The sequence below is a fragment of the Aegilops tauschii genome, chromosome 1, assembly GCF_002575655.3.
Source record: "Aegilops tauschii subsp. strangulata cultivar AL8/78 chromosome 1, Aet v6.0, whole genome shotgun sequence".
NCBI lineage: Eukaryota > Viridiplantae > Streptophyta > Magnoliopsida > Poales > Poaceae > Aegilops > Aegilops tauschii.
The window spans coordinates 70,434,571-70,443,890 of record NC_053035.3 but is presented as its reverse complement, the minus strand read 5'-3'; the positions used below and the strand labels follow the sequence as shown (position 1 = coordinate 70,443,890).

General features: G+C 44.1%; 2 protein-coding genes across 2 annotated transcripts; one reads left to right on the top strand and one right to left on the bottom strand.

Annotated features, from left to right (window-relative positions):
- The first annotated feature begins 460 nt into the window (after positions 1 to 460).
- On the top strand, positions 461 to 4,564 carry LOC109773053 (nuclear envelope-associated protein 2). The gene is made up of 6 exons (XM_020331754.3): positions 461 to 729; positions 1,740 to 2,164; positions 2,255 to 2,362; positions 2,774 to 3,235; positions 3,361 to 3,462; positions 4,081 to 4,564. Exons 2-6 carry the CDS (start codon positions 1,970 to 1,972, stop codon positions 4,249 to 4,251), a joined length of 1,038 nt encoding a protein of 345 aa, XP_020187343.1. The 5' UTR covers positions 461 to 729; positions 1,740 to 1,969; the 3' UTR covers positions 4,252 to 4,564.
- A 279-nt stretch (positions 4,565 to 4,843) lies between these two features.
- On the bottom strand, positions 4,844 to 9,017 carry LOC109773052 (pto-interacting protein 1). Its single transcript, XM_020331753.4, has 8 exons — positions 8,763 to 9,017; positions 7,054 to 7,161; positions 6,695 to 6,942; positions 6,498 to 6,624; positions 6,111 to 6,384; positions 5,891 to 6,023; positions 5,709 to 5,795; positions 4,844 to 5,228 (listed from the first exon to the last, which is right to left on the bottom strand). The coding sequence occupies exons 2-8, from the start codon at positions 7,136 to 7,138 to the stop codon at positions 5,094 to 5,096; spliced, it is 1,089 nt and encodes a 362-aa protein (XP_020187342.1). The 5' UTR covers positions 7,139 to 7,161; positions 8,763 to 9,017; the 3' UTR covers positions 4,844 to 5,093.
- Between the last annotated feature and the right edge of the window lie 303 nt (positions 9,018 to 9,320).

Below are 9,320 nucleotides of genomic sequence, written 5' to 3'. Positions count from 1 at the left end.
CAGTTCAAGACAAGTTTGCTTATGTGACATGTATTTAATAAGGAGTGATGTGTTTAGAATAACATAATATGTTACTGTAACATAACACTTTCCAAGAGAGGATGAGTCTAGAAGCTAATAAATGAAGGCAACTATGATAGTACATCTATGTTATTTTACACTATGAAGATAATAACTTAGACTAGTGTCATGACACTAGCCTAAGTTACTCTCCACTATGACTAGTCTAACTAGCTATGTTACCTCTCTTTCTTCATTTATTGCTTGCCACATCATCTATTTTATCTAGATATGTGTGATGTTACTACCCATGTTACTCTCATTGTGGGTAGTCTAGCACAGCGGCACCACCACCACAACCCTACGCTACGCGTACACGGAACCGGGGATCCAATCCGGCGCGCGGCCACGTGCCGCACAGCAGCCCAGAAAATTTCGGAGTTTGCCGCGCGCTGACGCCGCCGGGGCCCACACGCCAGCATTTCAGTTTCGAAACCCACAGCTCCCGTTCTCTCTCCCCTCATCAATCTCCTCCCCTCCGCCACCAGACACTGCGAAAAATCAGGGGAAGCCCGTCCCAGAATCTCAAAAACCCTACTCGCCAGTTCTCAGCAATGGGGCCGTAGATCTCCGCAGGAGGGAGGGAGCGGAAGGAGGGCTCTTCTCGGGCGGGTCTGTGGAGCTTCCCGTGCTGGGATTCGGCGACGGCGGCGGCTGTTGGGGACGAAGGTGCGAGATTTCTCCGGTCTCCCTGTGTTTATGCTTCGTCCGTGATGCGGTGGTCGCTGTGTTTGTTGTTACGGGTCTTTTTGCTGGGGGGTTGAAAGATTGCGAGCTCGGAAGATTTGAGCGGTGAATATGCGGCGCTCGATGTTCTTGAGTTTGCCCTGCAAATCTTTGGAATCTTGTGCCCGTTTTTTGTCTGGATTGTTGCCCCGGTTTGAATTATTTCGAACTAGGAGGAAAATCTCCAATTGTTTCTTTTTTATTTTAGCCCCACAATCCACGGAAATCAAGTACTCCCCGTACAATATTCCTCGAAAAAGAAATGAGTGATTTTTTCGAGGAACTACTACTCTGTGCCTGTGCCTGTCGGCAGTATTTAATTGAGCACTTAAAGTTTCTGTCGGATTCTTTGGAAAATTTGAACGCGTTTGAAAATTTGCAGATGCGCAGCTTCTTTTTGTCCTCATCTACTAGCTGGAATCTCGATTGGAAGATGCTTTTTGTTTTGTCCCAATACAATACTTGTCAGTAATTTCTTTTGAAAGCCTGATATCTTCTTCATATAACAGATTGTTTTTCACATGGCCGTAGGACAGGACAATATTGCAGTCAATTTATTCTGTAAAAATTAACCTGTACCGCGGAACGCGTGAGTTGACTTGAACCACCAAGAACATGCTATGTTTGCAGCGTAGTGTCCGCAAAGTTGACCAAGTAGATGCTTCAGGAGTTGATCCCTTAATTGTTCGCCATGAACAAGTTGCTTGAACAACATTTTCTTACTTTGCTTCATTTACCAGCCATCCATTACTAATACGTAGTACAAAACTATGTCGACCACTGAAAGCAACACTTCTGTCAATTACTTGCCAACTGTCTAGTGCCACAAGAACTCGTACCCGTGATCTGAAGTAACGGATGCTTTCAGGCCAGTAACTTAAGGGCAACACGGTGCATGTAGCAAGCATCACCATCTTTCTCTGCCCCTAAATTTGTGCAATTGTTTTGTGCAGTGAAAGCTACCGGTTGACTACTACTGGCCTCTGAAAGAGAGAAGTTTGTGAGGCGGCTAAGGTGTTTGATTTGTCAAAGAGGAGCTCTCGGTGCCCTTATTTTTGTCTTGTGCATGGGATGCTTGCTGTGAGCCGCCCTGTTTGTTCTTGGAGAAAATAGGACAGTGCTCCCAGGATCTGAGTTTTAGCCTTTGGGCTTAAATCTTGTCTGTTTTGTTCGGGGCTTGGCTATGGCAGTTTCAGACAAGGCGGTACGACCATGCTCATCGTCTTCGTCGGGTTTGGACCCGCTGTTGAAGGATCTTACAGAGAAGAAGTTGATTTTCAGAAGAAACGTGGCATCTCTGGCATCTGAGCTAAAGGATGTGAGGCACAAGCTTGCTTCGCAGGAGCAGTTGTTTACTAGGGAATCCCAAACTAGGGAGGTTAGTAAATTTCTACTACTCGGTAATTTCTACCTTCAGCATGGCTTACAAAGTTACAAGTTTGATCTGACTAGGGAGAGAACGTTGCAGGTTGCAGAGACGAAGGCAAGGAGCATGGAGGAGGAAGTGAGTAAGCTGCAGAAATGCTTACTGGACAAAGATGAGCAGCTAAATGCAACGAGAGGCATCACCGAACATGTGAGGAGCTCCCTCCATTCTCCATTTGGGGTTGCATTCCCATTTTTTTTAAATTCTCCATTTCTATTCCATGATGAATTGGTAAAGTTTGTGTTTTGATATTAACTCTAGATTCCAGACATGTTTTAAAATTGAGTTGAATGCAGTGCAACATGGTGGGTGACCATGTATTTGCTTGTAAAATTGCTTTCATTCGTTTCTTTTGCTGAATTGGTTGTGCCTGTCTTTTGCTGAACTGATGGTGATCTGAGCACCTGGAAAAGAGTAGTACCATTTCACATCTTCATACTTGTAATCTAAAATCTTCTTATGCGTGACGTACCTCATTATGATACTGGTTTCCCAACCCAAATGATTCCATTTCTCTTCAAATTGGAATTCTCTTTGTCAATAACCTGTAATTATGTGCAGTACCTCGATGATTTGGATGATCTTAAATCACGACTATCAGTTACTCAAGCTACAGCAGAAGCCAGTGCTGCATCAGCCATGTCGGCTCAGGCGCAGTGCTTGTCCTTGCTGAAAGAGCTGAATGAGAAGGACCGCTCGCTGAAAGAGCACGAGCTTCGAGTTAACAAGCTTGGCGAGCAGCTTGGTCTTCTCCAGAAGGACCTTGAGGCAAGGGAGCTTTCACAGAGGCAACTCAAGGATGAAGTTTTAAGGATTGAGACCGATATCATGGGTGCAGTTTCCAGAGCTGGGTCTAGTAAAGATAACGAGCTTCTGAAGGTTTTATCCGATGTTTCACCAAGGAATATCGAGAATATTAGCAAGCATTTGAATACTAAGGATACAGAGATTGCTAGGCTGAGAGATGAAATTAGGATATTATCTGCTCATTGGACAAACAAAACAAAGGAACTAGAGTCACAAGTAAGTTGTCTTCCTTGCAACCACAAAATAACGAAATGTTGCCTGAAATTGTTTCGCGGGCATTGTTTTCGCTGCAATGAAGCTTTGTAAGTTTACTCAAGATATGTTTTTTTGCTGAAAAACAGCTAGAGAAGCAGCGAAGAACAGACCAGGAGCTGAAAAAGAGGGTTCTAAAACTTGAATTCTGCCTTCAAGAATCACGTTCTCAAATCAGAAAACTTCAGAGGGTATGTACATATACATGTGTATCCTTTTCCTTTAACAAGTGAAAAAGGAAACATGACTTCGATTTCGCTTGCTCCGCTATCATCATTGTCCATATCCATTTATGGCCTTCTTGGATTGAATATATGCTACCTTATCCCAGAGCATCAACGCAAGATCTCTGACAGTTAAAATTAACAAATCAAATAATCAATGCCATGTGAATGAAGCATCCCTGCTACGGCAGTTGGCCATAATCATGTGTGGAAAATGTCCAGGTCAAAGTCAAACAGATCGCTGATTCATGTGTTCTGGAAAAACCTATTGTTTAGTATCAGCGGTCTCATCTTCTCTGGTACCAGCTAAATCATGCATGTGTGCAATCTTTTGCTCTAGAAAACTTTAGGAAGAAATCGAACACTCCTGGCCTCTGCATTGATTGATGATGCCTGCAATAAAATATGCTGAAACAATGCATACACTCTTTCGCCATGTTTTTGCAATGAACTGTTGAAATAATCAATGTCAACTAAACACATGTCGAAATCTTGAGAAGATTTTCATGACTCTCACTGATCAGCTGGGATCATTGAGAAATCCGAACCCGAGACTTAACTCATCGGCTCTTGCCTCTGCTGCAGTTGGGGGAGAAGAGGGACAAGCAGCTCAAAGAGCTCAAGGATCAGATGGCCATGAAGCAGCCCAACGGCCCTCGCCATGACGAAGGCAAGAAGCCCTTCTGGGAGAATGATACGTTCAAGTTCGTCGCCGGCATGTCAATGCTGGTCGTGATGGTCCTCGCAAAGCGTTGAGAACAGCGTGATCTTGTGTAGAGAAGTTGGAGACTCTAGACTTTAGGTGAGCAACTAGCTCGCTCTGTAGCTTTAAGAAGCCAGCCATGTGCTGGAGTAGCGTTGTAAAATTAGGTTTAGGCCTGGGCATGCTGCATGGTCAGATGTTCAGAGACCAGAATTCGTCGACATCCAGGTTTAGTCCTCTAGACCGTAGCAGTGTAGCTCAGCTGCTAGTTCATGTATGGTAGTTAACTGTAATCCTGTACTTTATGATGTTTAGTACTCTTAAGCATCTATTCTTCTAATATAAGACATTTGGTACTCTTTAGCATCTACTTCCTCTGTAAACTAATATAAGACATTCTACTGTTCCTCTGTAAACTAATATAATACGTTTTAGATCACCAAAGTACATATAAGATGTTTGAGATCACCAAAGTACATTGTTAATTCTTGCTTCTTGAGTCCATTATGCGACTCTTTTCCCCTTCTGTTTCTGTTTGAGATTCCAGTAAAATCTTAGCAAGATTCCTGTTCCAAACAAGGCTATACAGAGATAAATCCAACACAAAATGAGAAATTTGTTCTGGAATCTGGACTTGGAAGCAAATGACATAAGCTCACGCAGCAGTGTTTATTTTCTTCCTTTTTCTGTCTGATGACAAGTGTTCTAGGTACTAGATACTTGCTGACCTTGCAACCGATACAAAGAATCAAATATTTCTGGTACTAGAATCTCGAGGGTTACAACTTGGGAAGAATAATCACAAATGTACAAAAACCGCCTGCCACGCGCCCCGCAAGAACAACAATTGATGGCTCATTTTTCCTTATCTATTATATCATACAAGGAGTGGAGCTTAGCGTCCGGCATGCTCAGCCCCAGGGTGGGCTGCTCGCGCATTCAGCAGGGGCTGGAGCGCCTTGACGACGATGCTCATGTTTGGCCGGAAGTCGGCTTCGTATTGGACGCACAATGCCGCGACGGCTGCAAACTGTTTGAAACAACAAGCAGAAAAAGAAATGGTGTCACAAGTGGCTTTGCCGAAGAGTACCTCGACTTAGTTATGACAGATGGAACCAAGCATGCTCCAAGAATGATGTTAATTTCAGTAGCGGGACATATTTTATGAGCATAAAAGCAGCTGCAGAAATACTTTTTACTATATGTGACAACAAACACAGTTTCTGGAAATGAAATTCTTAGCTAGTACTCCCTCCGTCCAAAATTACTTGACGCTCAAATGGATGTATCTAGCACTAAAATAATGTTACATACATCCGTTTGAGCGTACGTAATTCCGGACGGAGGGAGTATTACTCATCCATTCAAAACAAAAATGGCAAGCTTGGTAAGTTCCAGTAAGATCAGTATTTTATTTTCCACATCTTTATACTTCATAAAATACTGATAACTGACACAGACTGCTTAACTCATGCATTGTTTCGAAACCAAGAGAGGCTATTTATGATACCTTTGCAACAGCCTTAGGAGGATAGTCCCCTCCAAGTCTTGAGTCAACACATTGCCTAACCTTATCTTCACTCAGTCTTGGGGTGGCCTGCCAGTGTTTACCAAACAATTGTTAGAATTCCATCCACCAAACAGAACAGCTCCAAAGGAGATCACTTGTGCAGTATTGGGCACAAAAATTACCCATGTGACAAGGCTCTGCTGCCCCCTCGGTAATGTATGGTCGACAGGTTTCCTCCCAGTCAATAGCTCCAGAAGAACAACTCCAAAACTGTACACATCGCTCTTAGAGCTAAGTTGACCAGTCATCGCATACCTGATCAAAAAGTTTAAACAAGCTTAAGTTGAATGATTCCAAAGCTTCATGGAGCAAATGAACAACTGAAAGAAAACAAGAACATACTCAGGTGCATGGTATCCAAATGTTCCCAGAACCCTAGTTGAGTGAAGCCGGGCTGCCATGTCAGGAGCTTGGTTTGACAAATCGAAGTCAGCTATTTTAGCTACATCATCATCAAAGAGAAGAACGTTGCTGGACTTGATGTCCCTGTGTATGACGTGAGGCTGTGCTTTCTCATGAAGATACTCTAGGCCTTTCGCGGCACCAACAGCTATCTTCACCCGTTGTATCCATGATAAGACCGGACCTGGCTGAGCCCCTTTAACACCTTTCCTTCCTGTAAACATTTAAAGTAAAGGTTTATTTAACATAAGAACTTAACTGCGCCAATAGATGAATAAAATAACATTACACGAAATGTTCAAGACTTCAAATTGCACAAAACCATACCATGAAGCATATCATGAAGAGAGCCCATAGTGGCAAACTCATAAGCAAGGACACGGGTGTTCCCATCAAGACAGTAACCAAGCAACTCAACAACATTTTCATGCTTAAGCCTTGACACCATAGATACCTGTGAATGTAATTTGTGAGATAGAAGACCATAGTAAATGCAGAATTCCTAAACAGGGACAAACACGAACCTGTGCCAGCAATTCTTGGTCTGGCTGCTTACTGGAGTCCAGCTTTTTGATTGCTGCACCTCTACCATTTCTTAGAGTACCAAAATATACTCTGCCAAAGGAACCCTCACCAATCAAAGCCTCATCACCAAAACCCTTTGTAACCTCCCTAATTTCATCCATAGGAATGGTGGGAACTGCAATGGGTTGCACTTTCACAGGTTGAGGACCTTTGGGAATTGGATCGGCAGTGCGGTATGCATCATTCCCTGCAGATCAGTTGCAGTTCATTAGATAAATATTATCAGGCAACAGAAGTAAAATGCAGTATGAGAAATGGTATGATAGAATGGTAACAAAAAAGAAGTCAAAGTTATTACTTGCTGGATGGCTTCCTGGGTATTGATTCCTGTTGTCTGGTGCTCTTTGAGTATCTTCATCACCACAGCATCCAAAGCAAGACATATTCTTCTGAAAACAAGTCCTGGCTGGAACCAAGAATCTTTTTATCAGAATCAGCAGTATGAACGTAGATAGCTCATACAGAAACAAACAAGGGAGTACTCGGTTGGGAACATAAACGGAAGGTGACTTAGTTTCGATTCATACTTCATTCTGTAGATAGCGTAATGGCCCCAATGGGGAAACAGAAGTTGAATTTTAGGAAACAAGTGAATGAATGCTTAAGATGTACAGCTAAATTTCTCCTCTTCGTTCATTTTATCCCACTACTTTGCTTCCCTTCGTCTTACTTTCTCTCCTCTGTATCTATCTCAAATGGAAAAACCAAGCCCATAAGTGAACCATGACTTGCTTGCAGGTGCAGCATATTTTACGGTACATGCAGTAAGGGAACTACAGAAATCACGCATATATTTTCTATCAAGGAAAACAATCTCATGTGCACACCAAGTTCATGTGCAAACATTCTCTGTCAAGGAAAACCTAAAATATGGAGCCATTCCTCTGTGCTTTATTATTTCTTATCTTCCCAGGTAGGATTGGAATCTAAATGGAGGGCGGAAACTAACAACCACTCCTAGCTATTATAGCTGACCAAAAGACAGCTCATTCTGCATCAACATCCTTGATACTTCTCAATATCCTACAGGTTTCATACCACATTGATCCAGACCCAATGACGCATAGCGGTTGGAAACGTGTTAGATTATTCATCCAGCTAGCAGCGGCTGGCCCACCGCACCAGATGAACACTCGCAAATTATGCGCTTCCTTTTACTAGTAAACAAGTGCAACCGCCACAAGGTAGCTATGATAAATGAGAGGGTGGGAGTACATTGCTACCTGGTCCACAGCTTTGAACTTAACGATAACTACTTCTAAATTTGCATGCAATTAAACTGAAATTGCGCGCAAACAATCTTGGCGGGCTGGCGGGCGCGCCAGCTCAGTTCTTCACTCGCTCTTGCCCACAGCTCAACCAGCCATGCAATTCCAACACCAACTAATTCGGGATGCACCCCAAAGAAGGCCAATCCAAAAGGTAACCACACCAGTCACTATTTATTAGCTCTCACACTCCCCTGGATGCTAATTGCTATATATACGGACGAAACATCATGCAGCTGTACCGCTGATTTATCATGCCACGCCATAAACTAGCCATTGAAGGCACAGCATCGAACTATTTCCTGACGAGAATCCAAATACCTATGCGCAGTTGACCAGTCGCAAGAACTGATTACTACCGAACTTAGAACCCTAGCTTGCTTCTTCACACTAGACGAAAGGGGGAAAGCTAGAAAACACTGTAATACAAGAAGTCAAGGGCCCTCTTCTCTTTTCCCTCTCCCCTGCAAGAAGTCAAGCTTAGCACGCTACAAATTCCGCGACGAATCGGAGCAAATCGACCGGCAAGAAAGGGGAACCCGCCGAGATTCGGAGCTCGAACCCGCCAGAGGGGCACGGCCAGTCCCCGTCCCGCGAAGCGAGCCCGCCCAAGGACGAGATCACGGGAGATCCCGCGAGCGCCCGCAGATCGGAGCAAAAGGCGAGCTGCTGGGGGGAAAGAAGGGAGGGGAGGGGAGGGGAGGAGAGGAGCCGAATCCGGCGTGAGGACGGCGCGCACCTTGGGCGTGTCCCGGCGACGGCGGAGGGGCGGAGGAGGAGCAGGTAGCGGCGGAAGCAGGCAAGAAGGGAGAGGGAGGGGAGTAGCAACAGCGTCTGTGAGCTGTCCGGTCCACCCGCGGCGGCGAGCGAGGTTATATGCTGGTGCTGCGGGCTGGCTGGTCTACCGGTCGTACCTCCGTCCCCTCCGCGTATTCGTCAGAACGCGTGTCTGGTGGGGTTGGGTAGGGAAACGGCCATGTGTTTTCTTTCTCTCATTTCTCCTCCTCTTCTTCTTATTATATATATAGAGTATGTGTAAATATATGTTCTCCCTTTGTGTTGATAGAAGAGTAAAAAGGCAGTGTCCAACATGTGTGATGTGTGATGATTGATCAGTTTCTTTTTTTGAAATAATGATTGGTCAGTAAAAAGGCCAAGAGAGATGCATACAGTGCTTTCGCAAAAAGAAAAAAGAAAAAGAAAGTGGTTCTATCTAAATTGTTTAAGATGGAGCGGGCGTGATTATGCCGCCTGAATTAAGTGTGAGTTTAATCGTTATGCATGCTAAAATCGCACA